Source organism: Bombus vosnesenskii, unplaced genomic scaffold (assembly GCF_011952255.1).
Source record: "Bombus vosnesenskii isolate JDL3184/JDL3185 unplaced genomic scaffold, Bvos_JDL3184-5_v1.1 scf7180000013352, whole genome shotgun sequence".
NCBI lineage: Eukaryota > Metazoa > Arthropoda > Insecta > Hymenoptera > Apidae > Bombus > Bombus vosnesenskii.
Window position 1 is genome coordinate 292,823 of NW_022882988.1, and position 25,353 is coordinate 318,175.

The 25,353-nt window shown below is 40.2% G+C and overlaps 3 protein-coding genes across 6 annotated transcripts in view; all 3 read left to right on the top strand.

Moving 5' to 3' along the window:
- The window catches only part of LOC117236928 (probable phospholipid-transporting ATPase VB), a 28,408-nt gene extending 16,959 nt beyond the window's left edge, over window positions 1-11,449 (top strand). The window contains exons 5-18 of one of the 3 annotated variants that reach the window (XM_033500362.1): window positions 5,971-6,246; window positions 6,337-6,505; window positions 6,654-7,007; window positions 7,090-7,385; window positions 7,537-7,704; window positions 7,784-8,081; window positions 8,190-8,622; window positions 8,705-9,081; window positions 9,159-9,446; window positions 9,533-9,784; window positions 9,862-9,966; window positions 10,111-10,298; window positions 10,383-10,547; window positions 10,604-11,449. In XM_033500362.1, coding sequence (XP_033356253.1) covers window positions 5,971-6,246; window positions 6,337-6,505; window positions 6,654-7,007; window positions 7,090-7,385; window positions 7,537-7,704; window positions 7,784-8,081; window positions 8,190-8,622; window positions 8,705-9,081; window positions 9,159-9,446; window positions 9,533-9,784; window positions 9,862-9,966; window positions 10,111-10,298; window positions 10,383-10,547; window positions 10,604-10,640 — 3,406 coding nt within the window. In that variant the 3' untranslated portion in view covers window positions 10,641-11,449. Of the gene's footprint in view, window positions 1-5,970; window positions 6,247-6,336; window positions 6,506-6,653; window positions 7,008-7,089; window positions 7,386-7,536; window positions 7,705-7,783; window positions 8,082-8,189; window positions 8,623-8,704; window positions 9,082-9,158; window positions 9,447-9,532; window positions 9,785-9,861; window positions 9,967-10,110; window positions 10,299-10,382; window positions 10,548-10,603 lie in introns of those variants that run through there. The other 2 variants (XM_033500361.1, XM_033500363.1) reach the window with 2 other exon arrangements.
- A 1,313-nt stretch (window positions 11,450-12,762) lies between these two features.
- LOC117236930 (bestrophin-2) lies at window positions 12,763-22,741 on the top strand. 2 transcript variants are annotated; one of them, XM_033500367.1, is made up of 9 exons: window positions 12,763-14,970; window positions 17,856-18,176; window positions 18,647-18,980; window positions 19,081-19,302; window positions 19,501-19,799; window positions 19,890-19,919; window positions 20,029-20,249; window positions 20,351-20,618; window positions 20,707-22,741. In XM_033500367.1, the coding sequence occupies exons 1-9, from the start codon at window positions 14,900-14,902 to the stop codon at window positions 21,050-21,052; spliced, it is 2,112 nt and encodes a 703-aa protein (XP_033356258.1). In that variant the 5' UTR covers window positions 12,763-14,899; the 3' UTR covers window positions 21,053-22,741. The 2 variants fall into 2 exon arrangements, with proteins under 2 accessions (XP_033356258.1, XP_033356259.1); XM_033500368.1 differs by lacking the exon at window positions 19,890-19,919 and having other exon boundaries at window positions 12,775-14,970.
- A 328-nt stretch (window positions 22,742-23,069) lies between these two features.
- Window positions 23,070-25,353, top strand: part of LOC117236755 (dentin sialophosphoprotein) — a 148,819-nt gene continuing 146,535 nt past the window's right edge. Inside the window, exon 1 of the mRNA XM_033499971.1 lies at window positions 23,070-24,622. Within this exon, the coding sequence (XP_033355862.1) occupies window positions 23,253-24,622 (1,370 nt within the window). The 5' untranslated portion in view covers window positions 23,070-23,252. The remainder of the gene's footprint in view (window positions 24,623-25,353) is intronic.

Genomic DNA, 25,353 nt, shown 5'->3' on the forward strand with positions numbered 1-25,353 from the left:
TGCCATATGCCTCAAGCTATTTTCCTCGTTCCTTTCCTGGATGCGAGCAACGAGAGGACGCGACATTCTCCGTGACAATGAAACCCATCGACGTTTCTGCGTTCGTAGCTTTTTCCGCCGGAACGCGTAACATAAAAGCGGCTCGCGAGAGTATTCGCACAGTTACAGAATTTTTTTTATTTAAAATAGCTCGCGAAAGTGTTCGATCGCCTGTACGAACCTTTTGCCAATGTACAACGCGATAAACAGTTTCAAATTTGATTAGCACCGTCGTAATACCCGACCGACGCGATCATATCGGTGAAGTTTCGTCTACGTTTCGTTGCGTGCAAACCGGTGGATTGTCGCGAAAAGGGTGTCAATCGTTAGAAAGCATCAACAGAGAAATCTGACGATGTTATTCGGTGACTTTGCGCGGACGCTACTGGAAATTTGAAAATATCGCCATTCCGGTGAACTTGTCGAAAAGCTTCTCTTTCTCTCCGAATTCTCTCCGATTGCGGTCGCTTTGAAATATCTTGTAGAGCTCGACTTCAATCATTTTTTCTTGCACGTATAACCGACGGCCTTAGTTTTCGAGTTATATGCCAAAATATCCCGCCGCTCGGCCTTCGTTTTCAAGCTGGATCGGCTTAGTGGTAGTAGTAATATATGGTACGGGTTAATTTTGCCGCCGTGCGGCGGCCGGCCAGCATTGTTTATATTAAATTGTGCCGATAAGGGGATTCGCAGGGCCGGCCGCCTCGCGTCATTAATATTACTATCACTCCAACCTAGGCTGAGAACTAAAGCTAAAACAAGGCTGCGTCTGGATGTTTTTCCGTACAGCTCGAAAACTAAGGCCAACCGCTGGTTATATGTAGAGAAAGAAAGTTGCTAAAAATATCGAGCTTTACAATATATTTTAGTAATCGTCGAAGTCGGGCTTTTCGAACAAGTTCACGAAAATGTTGAATTTTTTCCAAATTTCCGGCGGGTTCCTCGCGAGACCACCGGTGTCCTTACGTTTCTCTTTCGATGCTCTAACGATACCCTCTAATGACGCTGTTTTCACGAAGCCCCATCACCTTGCGCATAATGAAACGCGAAACGTAGCCAACGTTCGAAGAAAACTTGGAAATGTACGTAGAAGCTAGAAAATATTTAGCGCAAATATTTTCTTGAGATCGTTCGAGGACGAAGGTGTCGTGACGGGCAATTCGCGATGTCGCAGACAATTTAGGTTTTCTTTTCCCATGGTGTATCGTGGCGTCAAACGGTCACTGATGTCATCGATTGCGTCATTTAATGCATGGAATATCGGTATCGTATCACAGTTACGTGCCCGCGTCACGCACCCACCGAGCCTCGTGTTTCGTTACGCGCAACAGCTCCAACAAATTAACCGATCGAACGAAGAATTTCGAGAGAATTTCGGTGGCCTAAATATTTTTCTTAATTCAGAACCACGAGGCAACTGTTACGAGAGATTCCTTCTTCCGCTGAAAGAATTCACGAACCGCTTGATAAGTAGGACAAATTTGTCGAAAAATATTTTAGTGAAACTTACAGCGCTAGAACACGCTTGCAAATATCCATCGATGACTTTGAAATTATTATTGACGATTCTTACCTTTGCATAATGCATGAGGTGACAAAACAAAAAGAGAAAAAAAAATGCAAAAACAACTAACCTTCTATTTAACTACAAGAAAATGCTGTGCTGACCTTCTTACCCCTGTTAGATAACGCGATCGACCGATAGGAATAAACGAATCCTTTGAAATATCTCTATCGGAAGATTGAAATGTTTGTTCGCGCGTTATGTTGGAAATTATGTTAAATTGTTCGCGAAGAGAGGCACGTTACATACGCGCTGGTACTTGTTACAGACCCAATTACTATAGAAAGGAAAAGTAAAATTGTTGTATTATCTAACCGCACGTTATCTATAATGAAGACGTGTTGCATAAAAGAATTTCTAAGGCTACTCAGTTGCTGCCGTCATCGCGACCGATTTATCAACACTCTGTTATCGTAAAAAATTCAAATAGGTCGGGCTTCTTGTCGTGGGTAGGAATACGTAGTTAATAACATAAGCACGATATTTATTTTGGACAAATCGAACTGCAATGATTTTATTCTTTACAATCGTCATACGTATACCAGTATATATTAAAATCCGAGTAAATTGATTTTCAAATGTCAGTGTGCGATAATAAAACTGTCGTCCAACTGTTAAAACCTTTGTGCGAGATTTCTTGCTCGACAAACTCTCTATCTTCGGATCCTTTAATTTCAGGAATTAAATTACGAATTACGAATTGACCCGTTTAGAATGAACATCGCGTTAATGCAATGACGTTTCGCTTGTGATTTTCTTTTACATAATCGGCTCGTATTAACTCGAACTCTGTTGAATTCACGTTACGATTACGTGATGGTGTTCCAAAAACCTGCTTAGTATGATCTTCGTTGCCATTTCTTCTTTCTTCGCCGAGACGGTGTAATTTCATGAAATTTACAGAAATTCAAGCATCTGCGATGTCGACGTGGATAATTTATTTAATTGTTGCAAATCTGCCAAATCTTCTTGTCCCGGAAGAAGGCGGTCTTATAAAAAGTGGCTTTGAAAAAATTATGACTCACGTGAAGAGAGGAAATAAAAGGAAAAGAACCGCGTGCGTTAAGTTCGCTTTCATCTGGCGACGAATCAAGTTTTTAACGGTTAAACCGGTGTCGTTCTCCGTAATAGTAATCGAAACTCGTAAGGATGGAATTTACATTTTCTTCGTTCTCGCGGGCGTTAGATCCGCCTATCTAGTTCCGCAAGTATTAGGTTGTCCGAAAGGTATCTTCCTCTTACAGACACGTCTTTTACAACGATGCATCTTTATACAAACATGAAATCTAATCTATCGAACGTTGTGATCTTTATTTTGATAGAATAAAATGGATCATAGGTAATTCGATAAAATAATATAAAACGAAAGATATTGCGCATCCATTATTTCCTTATAAAACGAAAGAAACTTTTCGGACGACCTAATATACCGACCAGTGTCATTATTTTCGGTTCAAGGATGACAATTTCACGAAGGATGACAGTTCGCGAAGAGATCTCTTTTTAAAACGCTCGCTTTTGATATTTAAAGTAGAATTCTCTTATTTTGTCGCTTATAATGTTGCCGTCAATTATCCATCTTTAGAAAACGCGCTACAAAACGAGTCTAATATCCCACGTGTCAGCCAAGTTTCTTCTTAGCGAATATGTACGCTGCTCACAAGTACGATACAGATATTCGTAGCAGAATTGAATTCTGGCCAAAAATCTGTACGCAGGCTAACGACGAATTAACAGTAATTACATCTTGCACTTGTTATCTTTTTATGAAATAAGCAGATGTTAAAATTTAAATTACCTGCTACAAAACATAATAGATACTAATATATTTCATTACCTATATATGTCGGATTAAGGTTGGAATTTTGGGCGTTCGCTCAAATTTACCATCGCGGATATAGCTGATATTTATCGGTACAAATGTGGTTACTAGCGGCGATCGGATGGTCGAGATGTTGATGACAACGAATTCAGGTTCGATAACGAATCCACGGTCACCGGGATGACGAATGCGATGTGATACACGTATGACTCCACGTGCAAGTAAAGCTTATCTGCATGAACTCACACGCAGTCCAAGTGGAACTGCCCTTGTACAGGGTGGTTGGTAACTGGTGGTACAAGCGGAAAGGGGGTGATTCTACGCGAAAAAACAAGTCGAAAATATAGAATACAAATTTTTCGTTTAAGGCTTTGTTTTCGAGAAAATCGACTTTGAATTTTCGCTCGGTACGCGTGCACTTTATCGCGTCTCGTTATAACGGATCTCACTGTAGATCGTTGTCTCGATGGAATAATTAAAAAACAAAAATTTTTATTCTATATCTTCGACTTCTTTTTTCGCGTAGAATCATCCCCTTTCCGCTTGTACCACCAGTTACCAACCACCCTGTATATTCCTCTCCCCACCTCCCGGCTCAATCTTTGTTTTTAAGGAGAGCTATATGATCATTCCATACCTCTGTCAGGTACACGTCCCTCCCGTGACCGTGGCTACGTTCAGTGACCCGCTATGTCACTTCGAGCCCAAGCCCATCGTCATAAAGTCGGATTAGAACATTAAAACTATTTCGTATTTTGATTACTTAAGTATAGCCATAGTAAAAGTCTGGACTAGATTTGGGTTTTTTTCCAACATTCCAAAAGGGAAGTTCGGATGTCCTTTCATCTCCGACATATATATATATATATATATACATTCGCTATTTAAATATCATCGCTGGTGTTAAGGTTGGAAGCGTTCCTATCAGATTTTGCATTCGAGCGAGAAAACGTTTTAACTCTGGTCGCTCTCGTTCCTTTTAATAAAGTGATATATGTATTTCTTGGACAGTCGTATGGTTGGTTGAAACGTCTCGAAGTAGGTATACAATAAATAGTCCCAATTAAGTTACGAAAGGTTACACAGATCAACGATTCTTATACGACGAGACAAAAATCGTGTAACGGTGACCCCTTAAGTGGAGTCTAGGTCAGATTTGATAGTTCGCAGTGTATGGCGTTGGCAACGAAAAAATGTAATATCCCGTTTGAAAAGTTGAAAACGACCTTGAAGTGGCTTCTCTATGCCGCTACCCACGTTCCAAATTATTCCACGATTATTCAACGATCGTTCTAAGATTATTCCATAATTATTCCAAATTATTTCATCGTCGAAGTGCGTACTAATCACTTTCCGATAGAAATCTCACGCCGCTCTATGAATAATTTCCGATACGAGAAATTCAATATCCAAACCATTATAATTCGATGGTATTAGTTTGTAGAAACGATTGGCCTTGTCACGTAATCAGCCTAAACGGTTGTTATATGAATGAAAAAACACGATGGTTCTCCCCACGTTTTATGAAAAAGTACAGAAGGTGTATCGTGTAAGTTGGGAACGTTCGAACAACATCAGTTTCGTATTATACGTACAATTAACCTTAAATTAGCTACATCGAAGAGAAGATGGAAAAATAAATCGAGCAGAGCATTGATTTGTACATATTCGAATTTATTTCTCCTTCTATTCAATCAGCGATTGGTAACTCGAGCGAGTAAAACGAAGTTCGACCTTTCTCTGATTTGGGTTTCTCCTTGAGCTCTTCCCTTCGACCGTTTGCGCTATCAATGAGCGAACATCTTGTGACTGGAAGCGTTGAACGATGACGACAATTAATTAAGAATAATCGACGTCTGGCCGTTGACAATCCGGTTAATGTTAGATACATAGCAGCAATCATCGTCGATCGCGAAGATTGTTACGTTCATCTGTTCATTGAGTAGCGTAATTACGCTACGAAAGAAACAGGATCTTGCGCGTGATTATCAAACAGCTGATACGTATCTTCGATAGGTAATTACCGCCTTTACGAAGTACGTAACTGATTCCTAACGACGTTCGTAAGTCGACAATTCGTAAGACGGGAGTCTGCCTTAGAGATAACGTTATGAGCGAGAGTTCTATAAGAAAGAGTATACACATAACGCGTAAAATGAATATATACAGATAATAAATAGAGATAAGAGAAGACTTTACCGACCAAAGATTTACGTATTTAAAAATAAGAAAAATTTTAAATTGGGGAAGATTCTTTGAAGAAAGGAAGCAAAGTTATCTCCTTTCTTCGTCGCTCGGTGGATCGTTGGTAGCCGTGTCGAGGTAATAGGAGATAATATTTTACATATATCAGGAAACATCGTGTTTTTTCGAGAAAAGACCCCTAGTCTGCTTGGACGCGCGCAATTTAAGATAAAATTTCCGGTCTATAAAATCCGTAAAGTGAGAATTATGTAGCTGCACGTGAAATTCCCTTTCATAAATGTCACTTCCCTCGTTGATTCGTCAGAGAATCGTTTCTGGAGAACACGTTTCACGATTGCAGCGAAGACGACAGGTATGCAAAGGTGGCGTGGAAAGACGTGAAGGTCGGTGACCTGGTTCACCTCTCGAATAACGAACTCGTACCAGCCGATGTTCTACTCCTGCGAAGCAGCGATCCTCAGGGCGTAGCGTACCTCGATACGTGCAATCTCGACGGTGAGACTAATCTGAAGGAACGACAAGTTGTCAGAGGATTCGTGGATCTGCAGGACACCTTTCAACCGGCCAAGTTTCGATCCGTGATCGAGGTCGATCAACCGAGCACTAGGATATATCGGTGAGCTATCTCTCGGCGTTCGTTTCGAGGGCAAGTTAACAAAGGACATTGTAGTTTGAGATTGGCAAAAGTTCAACATGAAAATTGCAGGTTTCACGGTGCCGTGGTTCACCCGAACGGTGGTAGAGTACCTGTTTCTACGGAAAATCTTTTACTCAGGCAATGTTTATTGAAAAATACCGACTTCGTCGAAGGCATAGTGATATACGCTGGTCACGAGACGAAAGCGATGCTTAACAACGGCGGCCCTAGATATAAGGTAACGATCCTTGTGATATATCTAGATATCTAATTATAGATCGTTAAAAGATACGAAAAAAGAGAAAAAGAATGTTTGGAGGGAAACTGATTCGTTGATCACGGTCGCGTAACAGAACGTAAATCGAGAGAGGGCGTTCTTTTTTCAGCGTTCACGATTGGAGAAGCGGATGAACAGCGACGTTATATGGTGTGTGGCGATTCTAGTGGTATTATGCGTGATAGGCGCCATCGGTTGCCGAGTTTGGCTTTCAAATTTTTCCGACCAAACGTCCGTCCCATTCATTCCGATCGTTCAAGACCCAAATTACGAGAGTATGTTAACATTCTGGACGTTTGTTATCATTCTGCAAGTAATGATACCATTGAGCCTTTACGTCACTATCGAAATGGCGAAAGTGGGCCAGGTTTATCACATCGGACACGATATTGCCCTTTATGACGCGGAGACGGGACGCTCGGCTGAATGTCGCGCGCTCAATATCACGGAGGAATTAGGTCAGGTAAGCAAACTGATCGAGCTTGTGCGCGGTCTCGATAAGGAAGCAGATATTTATTCCGTTTTTTTTTCTTTTATTTCAACAGGTGCAGTACATATTCTCTGATAAAACTGGCACGCTCACGGAAAATAAAATGCTATTTAGGCGCTGCGTGGTGGGAGGACAGGATTATTCGCACGGCGGAGACAGTGAGAATTTGATACCTTCGTCGCGACTGAAGGAAGATCTTCTTATAGGTACATTTAGGCATCATCTGCAAGAATTCCTAATTGTATTAGCGATATGTAATACCGTTGTGGTCAATTCTCAACCACATTATGACACCATGAACTCCAGCGGAGTGATCGAAGAACCGCAGAAGAATGGCGAAGAACCTGGAAGGTTTGTATATATTTTTCTCTCTGTTAACTTAGACGTGTCTATCATCCGGAAGGATGACTGGACACTAGTGTGTGGAAAATATTGCTAAAAGAACTCAGGCATATCTAGGTTAATTACCTTGTTACAAATTATTTACCGTTTACCATTGCAGATACACAAGAATGATAGACAGAAGTTTAACTCCTTCGCCAATTATTCCTCTATCTGCGTTGTCTCATCCGACCAATAGTCTCGATGAAAATGTGTCATCGATTTCTTCGATAGTGGAAATAGAATCTGTGCTCCATAATTCTACTAAACTATCGAATAAATTGTCAAGGTCACTATTTACTTTGTACCTATCTTCTTGCGATATCGTTTTTTTGTATTCGGGTATTTAAAGTCATAAGTATTTGCAGGCCAAAGTTCCTCAACGTGACGTCAATACCGAGTTTAGGAATGGGATTGTTAAGTAGAAAATTGTCTCCAAACGGGCAACACAAGAGACGCACTCCGCTGAGTCCCGTTATCGATGAGAGCGGGAAGAGTAGAGACGAATTGTTACCTGCGGCTGCAATTTACGAAGCGGAAAGTCCGGACGAGCTCGCTTTGGTGAATGCTGCGCGTGCTTATAACGTGAAACTTCTTAAACGAACGGCACGTAGCGCAATTGTTTCTTTGCCGGATAAATCCATTCTTACTTTTGAAATTCTTCATGTGAGTTCTTTATGAATGAATTCTTTTTTCTATTCTTCTATCGAGCGAAGCAAATCAAAACGGATCTAAAAGTAATTTGTCTACAATAAAACGTGCTCGGAATTGTAGGTTTTGCCATTTGACTCCAACAGAAAGTGTATGTCTATTTTGGTACGGCACCCTATCACTAACGAGATAGTGCTGTATAGCAAGGGTGCTGATACAGCGATTCTATCGTCTCTGACTCCACAGGATGAAAATTCTATAACAACAATAAAAAATCGACAATATCTTCAATCGTACGCGCGGCAAGGTCTTCGAACTTTGGTAGTGGCTAAAAAATCTCTGACAGCGCAAGAATACGATAACTGGCGTCAAATGCATTCTGAGGCAGAACTCGCAATGGAAAATCGTGAAATGCGCATTAAAGATTCATACGCGAATCTAGAATGCCATTTGACTTTACTAGGTGCTACAGGAATTGAAGATAAACTTCAAGCTGGAGTACCTGAAACTATGGGTACTCTTATGGCAGCAGGGATCGTAGTTTGGGTTTTAACAGGTATTCTTTTCTGAATTTCAAGCAAATAAAACGACATTTCTCGATTTAGAATGTATCGTTAATGAATATATTATATTGAAAGGAGACAAACCAGAAACCGCAGTTAATATTGCGTACTCAGCACGTCTTTTTTCCCCTGCGATGCAATTACTGTGGTTGCAAGGAAGATCCAAGTCTGTTGCTGAAACCTTAATTCATGGGTATTTAGAATCTGCGCGTAAAGAAAGTACAGTTCAGGGAATGGATAACATTAGGGGAATTACAATGTTTAATCGTGATGCGGCAGAAAATGATGCACATAGGATAGACAGTCCATGGCCGAAGCAGCGTGCGCTCATTGTTGACGGCAAAACTTTAACCGTTATTCTTGACCCACGGTCAGGATTAACTCGATTGTTTCTCGAGTTAACGAAAACGTGTTCCAGTGTATTGGCCTGTAGAGCCACGCCTCTTCAGAAGGTACAAGAAATCTAATTTCTGTTTTCATTCTCGATTTTATAATTTATTATTTGATGGACTTTCACGATACGTTACAGGCATATATCGTACGCATAGTGAAGGAACAATTAGGAATGAGGACTTTGGCAATTGGTGATGGTGCCAATGATGTTAGCATGATTCAAACCGCAGATGTAGGAGTTGGTATCTCCGGACAAGAAGGTACACAAGCTGTTATGGCTGCAGACTTTGCCATTTCACGATTCTCAATGCTTAGCAGACTTCTTTTGCTGCATGGTCATTGGTGTTACGACCGTTTGTCTAGAATGATCTTATATTTTTTTTACGAGAACGCTACTATCGTTTTCGTCCTGTTTTGGTATCAGGTATAGTTTCTATTTCTATACATTCTACTTCATTTTTAATACTCTAGTTTTAATACCCGTATAAAAATATCTTACTATTTTTGTAGCTATACTGCGGATTTACTGGAACAGTCATGATGGACCAAATTTATCTAATGCTCTACAATTTAATATTTACGTCTATGCCACCACTTGTATTAGGCATATATGATCGAGTGGCTTCTCCCGGTGTTTTATTGTCTAATCCTCATCTGTACAAAAGAGGACGCCTTGGACTCGTATACCAGACATATACATTTTGGATAACCATTGCTGATGCTTTGTATCAAAGTATCGTCATTTTTTTTGTTAATGAGGGTGTTAGTATAGTCTCAAAAAATGTGATATAGTATAAGTTAATACACCGACATGATGAAAAGGAAACTATTTTGTTTAGGTATACTATGATTCGACTGTTGATATTTGGGAGTTTGGAACAACTGTAATGACTTGTTCTGTTGTTATTATGTTGACCAATATTGCCATAGAAATTAGATCTTGGGTAAATAAAAATTTTATTATATATATTATATAACATGTAAACATCTAAGTATAGATTTAAATATTATATAATGTTATATGATATACATTATAAATGTATATTACACTGGATATTACATGCTATGTGATGTGATTTCGTTTCCAGACGATAATTCATCTTCTTGCCGTAATGGGATCACTAGGAGTATTTTTCGGTTTCTGTTTAATTTATAACGTAGTTTGCGTTAATTGTATGGGTCTCCTATGTTCGTATTGGGTAATGGAAATGGCTATCATGAGATATACATACTGGCTTACAGTATTACTTACCTGTGTTCTAGCATTGATGCCTAAGTATGTCTTTGTATCTTATATATTAACGGTCAATAAATATTCTAAAAATTAAATTATACGCAACATTTATTATTGTGTATTTAGGTTATTTTGTAGAACCATAAAATCGACAATAGCTCCCGATTTTATGCAAAGTGCCACGTTGAATGCACCATCAAAAAGTGGTAGCCATAGACAACGAATCGCTGAGAGAAGTGAAAATAGTTTCATTGCTGGTTGGTCACGATCAACGCAGCATGCTACTATAAGGTACATCGTGCTTTTTAGATGTAAGACATGAATTATGGATTATTTAAATTATACAGATTTCTCCGATTTTTTATGTTTCAGAACTGGGACTAAACACGATACGTTGACAACTATCGTTGCATGACATATCTTAAAAATTCCAATAAGACTGTCGGCACATTGTAAAAGAATAATTAAGACTATTAACAGTGCTGTTTCATCAAAATTACTAGGACAAAATCAACGTCCTTTGTTGCATTTCGAGCTGTACTGTTCCTAAGGATTGTAAAACATTGTCAAGCAATGTATTATTAATTTTAATATGCATTTTTTCATCAGAAATATGTTGTACTTTATCGAAACTAAATGAGTCATCGAAATCATCGTTCACGATCGTTTTCGTTATTCATCGAGTGGCCTTAAATCCAGACTGCTACTGTTTATTGCATTTTATGGCTGTGACTTTTAGGGACCAAAACTTTTAATCCAGTAGTAATATCAATGTCAATTGATTGAAAGGTTCATTCGGACTCATTTATACGCGCGTGTCCGAGTTGTACATGGAATCAATTAATAATTTATTCAGGTTACAACTGTTCTCTTAGACACGAATATAAAAGAGTCTAGATTATAAGAATGTAAACAACAGTTTAAATGTATATTATCTCCTATGAAGTTCATATTATATAAGTTACAAATTCACGTTAATCATACGAGTGTAATGCATGTGAATTTTACACTTGTAATTCTAGTACTGTAATTTTAGAAGTGTATGTACGATTAGCCAGCATAGAGGTTCTATTAAACGTGTATAATGGATGTCATGACAACACCTTACCGTTCTTAACATAGTATTTTGATAAATGATTAAGAAAAATCTACGTGTACATAGCCATAACTAGTAAAACTGTGTGTTATATAAACCTTGTCGTTTCATTAATATCAGATCTTTCGTGTCTCCTAAAATTTTTTAACGTGAAATACGAGAATATTGTCACCTTCATTTTTAGTTTTCAATTCATAGTTCTTTCATAATTTTGTTGATGACGCTGTTTCAAATATTTAGTCAACTCCGATTGCTTCTATAGCACTTTCAAACATGACTATCATTTGGAATATTGAACGAACTCACCAGAGTTATGTATTTCGCGCAAATACGAATATTTTCATTAATTACGTCTTATTTCCGGAATAGTCATATTATTCCTTTACTTCGTCTTTATGTTATTTAATTTTTAGTGGGTTCAACATAATTTCAGTAGAGTGATTTTTCAACGGTTGATGAGCACCACTGGTCGATGCGGAAACACGAGGTATGATGGGGATGGGATTGAAAGGCGAGTGGTGCGGCACCGGGGGATCTTTTGGCGTGCTGCGGCAACGACTAGTCTCAGCCACATATTCAGTATTCTTTCTATAAAAGACAGGTAGAGTTTGCGTGTACGATACTCTTGGCACTTGATTGGTCGCGATTGTGCATAGTGCTCGGGAAACTCACGACCAGCTGTGCTTCGAATTCCGTAAAATGAATTTCGTTGTACGAAGCGTGCGCAGGGTAGAAGGACAAAGTGGGGCGTAGGACGAGCTCAAGGATCTTTTGAGCGTCGCTCTGTTCCTTTGTCATGAAATTACGGCTGAACGCTCGAAGATACGGTACCCGAAATTTTTGACCTAAACAGTTCTGTTACCGAATCTCTTCTGCGTTAGTTCAGTTTTATCAAATCAATGAAATGTTTCGTTTCAGTGTTACAAAGATCTCATGTTTTTAGAGTAGTCAACAGAGAAATTTCCAACTCACGTGATAAGAAGAAGGATCACTTTAAGTCAACAAAGAACATGCGAATTTTGTGAAAATACAGTGAATCATGAATCTTTAAGTTGTGATTGAATTAAAAAAACTATTTTTATCGTTACTGAATAATTTTGTTTACATTTCGGAGCAAAAATATTTATTTCCATCCGTGTGTGGTGTTGACACTGGTGATAATCCTGATCCTGTTTCGTGTTACCTGCTTGATAATGCATTGCGTGTAGATACAATAAACGAGCTACGTCAGAAACATTAATTCGTTGCACATGTATGTTCCATGCTTTCCCCTCTGCGTCATTCTGGTTTCTCCAGAATGACTATGCATACACGTGCTCGCTGCGTTTACAAGGACAAAATTAGAACCTTTCAAAGGTAGTATCAAAAGTGGTGATCGATATCACGCTTTTCACAGATGTATAAATGTATAAATATATCGATCGCATGTACCAATTGACTTTTTATGCTCTAATTCTAACAATTTTTCTATCAAACAGCCGAGTTTCCAAAAATTCTAGTGCAAACTTATCGTTCATTTGTAAAAACCGCGAAATACAGGTGAAACGATGGCCGTTAATGCGATATAACAAATTCATACACAATATTGGAAAGATAACATTTATCAGTCTGCTACCATTAATCTAATAAAGGGATGCTTGTAGAGGGACATCTACAACCTTATCACGGTGTCGAGTGCAAACAGAATAAAGTCCCTATGTTAAAATCGAAAATACACCCTATGTGATTCTGTGCGGGCGACGTCGAAAGTACTTTAGATGAAACCCTAATGTCGAATACGAATAGAATTAATTTTAAAGATAAAACTTATGGTAACATTCAGAAACCAGTGGACATACTAAAAATAAGGAAAGTAACATTTTATGCTTCTATTCGAAGAAGTTCTATACCAAGAATGTAAAGCAGGTCGGCGGCACGATAACAGACTACTTACCTATAACGCGATAACGATCCACGTACAAGGTTACAAGTCAAGCTTACCATTGCGATTACTGTAATGTGCTGTTAACAAGGAACGGATAGAAAACGCATCTTGCGTAAAGCTTGTGAAATATAGAACGCAAATGAGTCATTGCACCGAGAACGGAAGTGAACAAAGGCTTGGTCATTTGGCATAGATCGTTAGTGGGGATCAGATTTAGAAAATAATATGGTGATCGAACGAATGCAATTTGATAGGAGGTGTGCCTCGGGTGTTTGAGGAAGATCGGAATGAACGGTTAAACTTGTCTATCGCGTACGATATCCGCGTGACTTTTTACTTGGAAGATGAGTGATGCGATGATCAAACATACCACATAGCACGCGCTTTGTTCTTTGTGTATTATTGAATTTTTATTAAGTGATTTCTATATAAAGAAAGAGATAAGACTGGTATCAAAGACTGATGTTATAAAATGTGTTTGTTTTTTAATACCAGTAAGTTATCGATAACGAGCGCCGATTACCACTTTCATCCACGTATCTGGCATTCTAAGCTCACTTGTGGAACTTGCTAAGACTAAGACAAACCGTAACGTTTCGGTATTACGTCCAATCGGGCGGCTTTTCAAACGTATTATCGGTGTTCTTGAGCGCGAACGTATACCGGAAACGACGTTCGAATTGTCAACGACTCGATGAAAGGAGCCAGTGAAGTGCCAGTGAATTATCGATAATACATACGACGACAAGCACCATTGTGTTAACAGCTTAAGGATAATAGTAGCTCTAAACGACTAGAGGTGTAACAACGAGGTATTTAATAGTCATGTAGCAACGATAACGTGTTACAGTGGGATGCTATACGAAATCATTTTACTTGTTCAACGAAAATAATCATTTTTATCGAAGAAAGAAGGGGAGCGAAATCGCGGCGACTCGATACAGTGTCAACATAATTTGTAGGATTGCATCGACCATTTTTCTTTTCCTTCAAACGGCGGGTTCCTTGAATATCTGCCGTCCCTTCCTAATAGAGCGCACCGGGAAGGGAGGAAGAGTAGCATGTGAGAAGTGAATCGAAAAGAAAACTAACGAAAGCGCGGTAAATTGAAAGTGTGTCGCGTAACTCACAAAGTATCGTGTTAAATTGTTAAAATATTTTGTATCTCGTTAACTGATATAGTGATTGTCGTCATCTCTTTCTAATAGAGCGTACCGCTCTAGGACGTTGGCACGTGAAAGATTCCAAACGAAAAGCAATTTCATCGAGTAACGTCGTTTTCGGTGTCGTGCGATTGCAACGAATTACATAATCGATTGACGAAGAGAAAAAGAGACAGCAAGACACGCGTAAAGCACATCGAGAATGACCTTCGCAGCCATCTCGTTTGTCTGTCTATCGTCGAGGGAGAAGAACCCAGAGATAAAGTGGTACGCGATTTAATTAATAACTTGTCGTAATTGTCAGACGGAAAAAAGGTGAAAGAAAAGGATGCGATACGCGTGCCAGAAGAGATGATTTTAGCGAGACGACGTTCTAGCGAGAATATCGGTGAGATCTTCTTCTAAAGGAACTGCAGTTGGTTATGCCGTGTTTCTCAGCACAGCAGGTGTATCGTGAGAGATGACAGTCACTTATACTGCCGAAGTCGCTACCTGCAGAGGTCTCGGTTGCTTCCTAAAATTACTCCTAAGGTAAGCAGTTTAGGTTTAGCTCGTCCGTTCAGTCGACACTATTGCATGCAGTTAAGAAAACCGTTGATAAGTTATATCTGTTGTAGTTTAATTTTACTTTGTCCTGTTTACGTTGTCAATTTTGACAGCGACATTCGTTCTATTTAACTTTCATACGTTACCCTGATATTTTCTTTCGCTGAAAATGATTCGTGTCCACTCGACGCTCCATAGATAGTACACTATCGGTACTTGATAGATAAACGTAAGATTTTCAGATACAAAGGCGTAGCTTGTTAATGGATCGCAATCTTTCCCGACGATTCTTTTTGATTTTGCACGCGATTATTTATCAGCTATCATGTTTGAATAATATTTTCAATTCTTCCGTCATAGCGTTCCGCGAAAAAACGCGTCACGTGTACGTACGTGAAGGATATCAAGGAGAATATCGTAACCAAGGTTGGATACATCTCGACAATTCTAGTTACGTACATATACCGATGAGACCTGCAGGCAGATCATATCGTTCATTTTTCAATATTTACGTTATACGTTTCTATATGCCATCGGTTATTTTCTAGTGTCTAATGGATTATTATTCTTATCCAATGAGACCCGTTTGTTTCGTTGATTCTAAGACAAATTGTATATAGAATATCGAGGAAGATTTATTCCATTTTTCACTTGACCCGTGGTCGTTGACCTTTCTATTATTATTTCAATTACGCTATATCCGTACTCGGATGCGGTGTTTCAACTGCTCGAAGCTCGTCACGTGCAAGCCATGCTTTAAATTACGCGCGTTACTCGTTTGCTCTTCGAAGAATGTAATATATTGTATTTACAGTTACTCCATTGTCTGTCCTATGATACTATTTGTCTGAATCGTATTTATCGTGACACGAGAATTGGACTTGATGTCCTATTAATTGAACTCTTGCTACTTACGAGCGCGAGCCTTTATTTTGCAATTGTAAGAAACGAATTAATTATCACGTCAGTGCATAAATAATATCCTTGGAAGATGTTTTGTCGTCGGTTCTCTTTCAACAACGGTGAAAATAACGTTAAATACAACGCAGAATAGAACGAATACAGATTGTTACGTGTAACTGATTTTATTCCCTAAATGTAGCACGGGCTATTTTTTACGTTTATGGCACGAGCAAATTTGAATTCTCGTTTTAAAGCTACCAACATCATATATATAGGTATATAAACACGACGTTACTTGTAGACGTCCTGATGTTATTGAACTCCGGTTGTACGAGTTCTTTGTTTCCTGACGACTCGAGATAAACGGATTTTTACTGTATCTTCCAATTTTCTTCATCTTGAAAAATTCGTTAAAAATGTCGATCGTGGTATAGGAAAATCGACGCGGAAAAGATACTCGAGTAGTCTTGGTTTAGTCGCCGTTTAGTATTCATAGAGCGTCGTTCTACCTTATTCATTAGCGGAACGTTTATCGCGATAACAGATCTCTTACGACGATCCGACGACCTGCAGCCGTATTTAACGAAATGTTTCACGCTCAAGAATATTTTCGATTATGCATCACCGTCGAAAATAAGGTACAATTGCGTAGACTGTAAACTATATGTCTTTGAAGTCCGTATAAGACCATAGTTCGTCAGAGAGATTCTACGAATCGACCCGCGTTTATTTCCTCCAGTTTAGTCGTTATCGGGTCACGTTATGTGCAATTGCTTGCGAAACTACGCAAACGCTCGTAGAGATACGATTGTACGTTATACGAAACATCTTGAAAGTTCATTGATAATATGACGAGACTGGACTGTTATGACTATACTGATCAATTTTTTAGAGAAAATCTGATAATCTTAGCATAGAATCTGAGAATCAAATCGATATACAGGGTGGCTGGTAACTGGTGATACAAACGGAAAGGGGGTGATTCTACGCGAAAAAAGAAGTCGAAAATATAGAATAACAATTTTTCGTTCGAGGCTTCGTTTTCGAGAAAATCGACTTTGAATTTTCGCTCGGTACGCGTGCACTTTATCGCGTCTCGTTATAACGGATCTCACCGTAGATCGTTGTCTCGATGAAAAAATTAAAAAAAAATTTTATTCTATATTTTCGACTTCTTTTTTCGCGTAGGTACGCGTATATTTCACAGAGATCACGAACGTATTTAGACAGTCAATTGTTCATTCTGTTAATAAGACTCGATATTCCCTGGAATTATATATACCTACATTTAACATTTACATATATTCAAGATAACTATCCATGTTGTGACAATCTCTTTACTGAAAATATATTTTCACATTAATAACAAATTTCATCGATATAATCACCACAGACGTGTTTCATTAGCGTGATAATTTTCAAAGTGTTTCGTACAACATATCCGTACATGCGTACATGCAAGTTGCCATATGGTAAATGTACAAATACTTTAGCGAGCAACTGTATCTCGAACATAATACGATTGCGTGCTCGCGTGTAAACGCTTTACTCACCACTAAGGTGCGAACAATGGAAAATTGTGCGAGACTTCATCGCCCAGGTATCAATTTGCAATCTCAAGGATGGTTCGATCGCGAGATTCCTTGGACCTCAACGCGCGGTACAGTCAAGATTCCTCGAGATAAGAGAAAGGGATCTCGTAATTCATCATTGGAACGCGCACGATGTATTCCGTGATTAAGCAGAGACCTGCCGGATAATAATCGTTGAATAATCCACTGAATTATCGCGATGGTTTCTCGGAACTAACTACACTAACGGTCTTGAACAGATTCTATGACCTAAAATCGCAAATATCGATTGCACTTTCACAGAAATTGAAAGTGCTTTCGAGAAGTGTGTTTTATTTTTTGTAATTAATCAGCGGCTGTCAAAACGTCTTGCGTTACGTATTGTTTGTTTTCTAGATGGCGAGCAAGCGTGTACAAGCTCGTCTGGTTGGACCTAGCACTTTTCCTCTTCATATATTATTCGCTGTCGAGTATTTACCGACTGATATTGGACGAAGAACAAAAGAAGATATTCGCGGCCATAGTAGCGTACTGCAACGCGTACAGCGATCTAATTCCGCTGTCTTTCGTCCTGGGCTTCTACGTCAGTATTGTTATGACCAGGTGGTGGAATCAATACATGGTGATACCGTGGCCAGACTCAATCGCGGTTTTCGTGTCAGCCACTATTCACGGCAACGACGAGAGAGGTCGACTAATGCGCCGAACTATCGTCAGGTACATAAAATACTGTGCAACAGTCTTTAGCCAATATGATACGAAACAGACACGGAACGATTTAGAGTCTGTCGTAAGAAGAGAGAAAGTCGAAAATAGAAATAACTTGTATGGAATACTAAAAACAAAATGTCAGATATTATAGCTCAGTTTATTTAAAAATTGTATCTGTCGGAAGAGCGAAAGGCGTTCGTATAAAGTACTGCTTCAAGATGACATCGATTTTTATATACATCCATAAAAAAGCGAAAAATTTTCATTTGGTAAGTGAGCTAACATCTTTGCACAGTACTGTGCACGCTGCTCGTTACTGTGGCACGATAGAACAGTAAGAATCGATTCGATTAAAGTCAAGGCGAGAAGTAATCCAGTTGAACTTTTGTACTGGTATAAAAAGTATTTAATTTTCCTTGATACATATATGTATATATGTATATGTATATATAACAACTGCTTTTCTTTCATTTCAGGTACGTGTGCGTTTGCTTAACGCTAGTACTGGCGATGGTCTCGCCCCGTGTGAAGAAACGATTCCCCACGTTAGAGCACTTCGTAGAGGCGGGTTTGTTGCTGGAGAACGAGCTAGTCATATTCGAAAGTCTGAACACAAAGTTTCCTAAGCCCAGCAAGCATTGGTTACCGATAGTATGGGCGTCAAGTATCGTGACAAGAGCGAGGAAGGAGGGCCGGATTCGTGACGACTTCGCCGTGAAAACATTGATAGACGAGTTAAATAAGTTTCGCGGCCTCTGCGGTAGCCTCATGCACTATGATACTATTAGCGTTCCTTTAGTTTACACTCAGGTGAGCACGTCCAACACGCACCAGAACCATCTACATTTAACATTCGTGCATCCATCGTACCAAGAATTTTAATTTCCTTTTCTGTTCGCGTATTCTCTAGGTAGTTACGTTAGCTGTGTATACGTACTTTTTAACAAGCGTGATGGGTCGGCAGTCGGTGACCGATGCATCGCCGAACATCGATATGTATTTTCCAGTATTCACAACGCTGCAATTCTTTTTTTATATGGGTTGGTTGAAAGTAGCCGAGACTTTGATTAATCCGTTCGGAGAGGACGACGATGATTTTGAAGTCAATTGGATAATCGACAGAAATTTGCAGGTATAATGTCTAATGAAAATACCACGTGTTCAATCCTTCCGAGACGGATTTTTTCTTTCCACGATGAATCCAATTATACATATAATAGCATACGTTATAATAGACGTTTTAAAATGTATAGTATGTATTGTGCTACTGTTAGCTTTATAAATGTTAATGTATCTTTGATGTATTCTAATTCCATATGTATTGTAAAAGGTGAGCTACCTTATCGTCGATGAGATGCACCACGAGCATCCGGAATTAATCCGCGATCAATATTGGGACGAGATCTTCCCTGCGGAACTTCCGTACACGGCGGCAGCGCAGCCCTTCCGCGAGGAGCATCCGGAGCCATCCACGGCTAGAATTCAGTTATCCGCGGCGCAACAAGAACTTCAACCATCTTCGGTCAGGATTGATGAAATGGCAGGGGACTATCAACAGAAGTTCCGCCCTGACATGGCCGACGACGCCGCGTCTGGTATACACTTCATAGCGACTGGGAAAATGTCAAGGTTGGTCTTGGAACGATGCTATTTGTGAATGTTTTATTTCACGCGATACGGTTTTTTTTGTAAACGCTCATATGCCTAACGCTTAACCAGGAGCGCAACCGAGAGTGGTAAAATAGCGAGGTAATATTATTTATTTAACGTCTATCTACTGTGTAAGTTACGATATCGAGTGCTGAAAATATGCGAGGGTTATTGGGTTATGGAACCGGAAGTATATGTTTACTTGTAGAAGCGCTAGCAGAGTAAGCAATCGGGACCGTACCATGAGCGGAGGCTCCACTCCAAGCATCATCGGAGAGTCTCTACCAAGAGTCAACAGCGTCACCAGCGTGCTGAAACGATTATTCAGTAAAGACGATAGACCAGATGGCGGTACATCAAGTGGGACTAAAACACCTGGAAGGCTTGCATCTTCTAGTTCGGCCGCTTCGCTACAAAATAGAGCCGTTGGTAAGTTCAGATTTCAAATTTTCATAAAACTTCGGGCATATACGTATATGTCCGTTTCTCCGGCTAAACTATGTTCGATATGTACTGAAAATTTTAAATAGCAGGAGGAGGCTCGATGAGAATCGGAGTAATCAAGGAAGAAGCGGACGAACAGATGACGTTAACGTCGATGAAGTCGGAGAAGAGACCTCACGTGCAGAGTATATTTTCGCCGGGACCACCACCTCCAAGTGCTCCCGTCGCTGTTCCTGGTATGGAACACTCACGAAATGGAGAGATATTTTCGTGTAGCGCTCCTGTAACTGGTGGTGTGTTAAGGGGAAGTAACGGGGAGATTGTCAACGACAGGAGATACGGGTCTGATTCAAGGTTGATAATTTTCTTTCTAAACGAACTATTTTCTATCTTTTTCATATTGCAAAATGAGATCGAAACGATGAAATTATTCGGATTTTAGAGCGCAACGTACTTCACAGTCAGCACGATCGAGCATTGCTTACGAACCAGCAGCCAGCTACATAGACAGTGTTGCGGATGATCTTATAAGCAGCGATAGTTCATCCGCTAGCGTTAACTCCGATGACGAATTTACAAAATTGAAGACAGAAAGAGAAAAGCAAAGACGTGATAAGGTAGAACGAAGATTGGCTAGGAGCACCAGCGGCCGCAATAACTTAATCAGTGGAAATTCGAAAGGTTCCATAGACAATGAACATCTTCTGTTATCAGACATGGCGAATACTTCGCGTTTGTCTATGACACAGGGAGATGATAGTAAAACGATCGAAACCGATCGTCTTTAGCGGAACTATTTGTGGCTTTACTTTGAAGTCTAACTTCAATTGCGCAGGATATTAGAGGAGAACTTAAAAAGAAATAAATGCACAAAAGATTTTTACAATGTTTAAATAGAGAGACTACCGATCAGTCGTATGATCGGGGAAAGTACATGAATTTTGGAATCACTTTTACGACTAACAAGGTTGATTCACATGTTCAAGATTTAATTAAAATATTAGTGTATATACGGATTTTTTATTAGGATGAGATTGAAGGAGTAGAGAGAAATATTTGGTGATAAACGATCTACGAGTTTGATCATAATAATTGACCCTAATCTGGGAAAGTATATAGAGGTAATGGAAACATTCCCATCATGAAAAGGGAAAGCTATTCTAAATGATCATGTTTACACATATATATAAAATGAACAAAGTTGCTGCGCTTGAATTGCTATTGTGATTTTGTGTATATCGTAAACATATTCCCAATTTCGCTGAAGCAAACGAAAGTTCATGTGCTCTATTTTTAGCGATTGGTATGAAGGAAGACCAATGCTTTCTAATAAATATTACTTAAAGATCGTGTAAAAAGATCCAAAGATTACATACGTAAGTGCAAACATCGAAAGTTATTACCGCTGTATTTAATCAGTGGATTTGCTACGTGTACCGGTATACCTCTCACTTCAAATTTTACGTATCAAAGTTGACAATAATTATCGAGTCGTTGTCATCGATTTAAAGTATAATGATACAATTTTATATATTTACATTTAGTAAATATTACAACATGAATCGTAGCTGCCTCACGTGTAAAGAAGAAAAAGTATAAAAAATAGAGTTAATGATTTAACGTTTAATTTGTAAATTAAGTAGTTATTAACGTAAACACCGAGAAAACAGTTTCGATTCTATTCTTCTTGTTTTAAAACGTTTCGCAAACTGATCGCTTGTACAAGAAGTTTCCGACAAAGTTAGAAGGTATTCGGAACGAAGAAGAACCCTTGTATTCTGCGAATTTCAATTATTACGAAGATATTGAAAGTGCCTGTCTTGTGCCTATTCTTATACGATCAAAAAGCGGTATTTAACACTTGTTTATCGCTATATAGCTTACGGTCCTATTGCTTTGCATAATATGTGATCGATGTTACGCTCAAAGTTAGTGCTTTTGTACAGCAACGTGTTCGAGCACGCACATTCCAGAAATCAAAGAAATTTAAATTTTAAGAGAGAAAGTCGATGAAACGATCGTACGTCCATAGGATAAATTTAATTTGATATTTTTCTTATGTTCGTACGTACTTATAATATCGCACACATTTTGAACATACTATATATACATATATGTATAAAAAATAGGAAAAATGAAACTTTCTGTAACTATCCATTAGGCGAAATTTCGAGTCTAGCCAATATAGCAATAAATTTTGTATGTATTTAGAAGAATTAACAAGAAGTTAAAGTACGATTTGTGAATATCCTGTATATCGTGTAAATATGCGTGTACAAAAGCTTATACGTAAGTTCACGCTAGAGAATGTGTCTTTCATTTTGGAATTACATTCCAGAACGCAAATAAATCTGATGGTGCTCATGGCTAAGCGTTTCGTTCAACAGTATTACGGTATCGAAGACGTATGTTCTTGGATTCTCACAGAAAGAGTTGATTTTTTTCTGAATAAAGAAAAGTAAATCACAAACATCAAATGCATTTTCTTCATTTCAAAACGCTCAGAGACAGCTTACAATAAAATATATATATATATATGATATTACAATCGTGCCGAGTAAGCTATTACGTTCTATTTTCAATTTTTCAATTATTTCAATTAGAATATCGTATATATTAGAACTATTCCTATTAGAAGTTGCTCCAAATAGAACGTTTTAATTTCCCCCCCCAGAAAGCGAAAGTTAAGACGGCCGTGAGGTGTCGTGGCGATCGGTCCAATCGTCGAAAGGGAAGGGTATTCGTGCGGGACCGGAAGACATCGGTAGTATTCGGGTGTCGTCGTTCGGATTCGCGAGCAGGCGTCGGCAGCTTCGGGAGTGGGGGTCGTCAGTGGGCAGCCGTCGGCGAGAGGTGGCGGTGGTTTTGTAAGGTGAAGAAAAGAGGGGTTAAGTGAGCCGTGCCGGGCCGTAGAAGCGAGCTAGCGGTGGCGCGGCCCGTGCTCGTGCCATAGGGCCTCTGCCAGGCATTAGTGCGATCGTTTACAAGATGGCAGACGGTCCGTCCGCGGAAGACGCGGCTACCGACCTGGGGGACAGTGATTCTCGTTTAACAAGGGAGCGACACAAACGCGAGGACGCTTCGTTTTCGATGACGTCCTTGAGCACGGGTCAGGACATCGCGAGACGCATCCACGAAGACGCTTCTGTGCTCGATAGTCATCCTCATCATCGGCAACAACATCAACATCGTCCTCCCCGTCGTAATTGTCATACCAATCCTCATCTTCCTCGTCGGCATCTTGGTAACCCTAACAACAACAACAACAACAACAACAACAACATCAACAACAGCAGCAATAACATCGGTAATCTAAGCAACAACAACAATAATCATCATCATTACCAGCATTATCATCGTCGGGAGCACGAGGATGACCAGGCTGATGGTAACGAACGCGTTAGTAAAAACGAGAGTGGCAGTGGTGTTGGTGTTGACACGATGTGCGTTGCTTCGTTTACGTCACCGAGCAGGGAAGATTACGAGGAAAACGACGATGACGACGACGACGACGACGACGACGAGGACGACGAGGACGAGGACGAGGACGAGGACGAGGACGACGATGATGATGAGGAGGACGAAGACGAAGAAGAATATAACGTAGGAGAGAATGGAGTGAAGAAGGGTGTATCGAAAAAGTGTTGCGGCTTGGTTCGAATCGACGTAATAAAGACGAAAAATGTAATAAAGGTGAAAAACGAAGAGAGCGATAGCGATAATAGTAATAGTAGCGGTAACGGTAGTGGTAATAATAATGGTAGTAGCAGTGGTTCGGAGGGTGGCGCGATGACCGGTCACGCGACGCGCGGCGGTGACAATGCCGGTGGTGGGTGCTCGGTCGGTGACGGTCGACGGTCGAGGTCCGCGGCTTTCTTCGACGCGACGGTGAATTCTCCGAACGAAAGTGCGAGCAAAATGAACGAGTGCCGCGTAGATGACGACAACGACGAGGACGGAGACGGGGACGAGGACGAACATCGTCACCATGAGCATCAGGAGCACGCGTTAGTAGAAAAAGTGAATCGTCTCGGATGCGATAAAAGTAGTAGTAGCAGCGAGGCTGGTATAGACGAGGAGGACGCCTCCGGAAAAACGACGGACGGTATCGCTAGTGATGGTAGTAGTAGTGATGGTGGTAGTAGTGGTAGTGGTGGTGCTGCTGCCGCTGCTGCTGTTTCTGGTTCTGGTGGTGGTGCTGCTGGTGCCGCTGGTGTTACTGCAAATGGCCTCGTTGCCGGCAGGCATCAGGGCAGCCCTTTCAAGGGACAGGTTAGGATGGCCGAGGACACCCTCGTCGGCCCTTGCGGCAAGAAGCGGTGTGCCGATCGATACGACAGCTCCGAGAGTTCTGACAGGTGAGTGAGCGAGATAGCTTTTCTCTCTCGTGGTTCGACGAACGCCTCGAGGAACGAACAGAAAAGCAGGAAGGAGGAACAGAACGGGAGGAACGGTAACCAACTAGAAATCAAGCCGTGCCTTTGCTTCGCTAGTCAATGTATTACTCTGCTCCGATCTTTCTACGTACTCCGATTTCTCTCCTTTCTGATTACGCGACCTTGCGTCTTTTCTATCTTTGTTATGTTTGCTCGCGATAATACGAACGCCACGCATCTCGATATATGTATAATACATGCGTATAGCGATATACGAAAGTATTCGGTCGGGCGCATATCCCGTGTTTACGTTCGCGACCAGGCGTTTTTTCGAAGTATGTAGTTTTTTTCTCTCGACAGTTCGCCTCGCATCGTTGGGAGGAGCCACTTGTATATGTACCGGGAAAGAACGCGACGGTATATAGCGGAGTAAATATCTACGTACATACATAGGTCCATTTAAACACACGACAAATCTCTGTTTCTCGATCAACGATCTCAACGGCGAAGAAACGTACTGGTCGGTAAGCGAGTCTCGGTTCGGGTATCGCAATTAGTGCGAAGGCGCGTTCGACAGCAGGCCAGGGGTCGTTGTACCGCGGTTACGAGACCGACAACCGTGGCTGCGTTCGATCTGTGTGCGCGGCGTGTTTATAGGATCGTAGATGCTGCCAACTCGCCCTCTCGTTCCCTCCATTCTCTCTCTCTCTTTT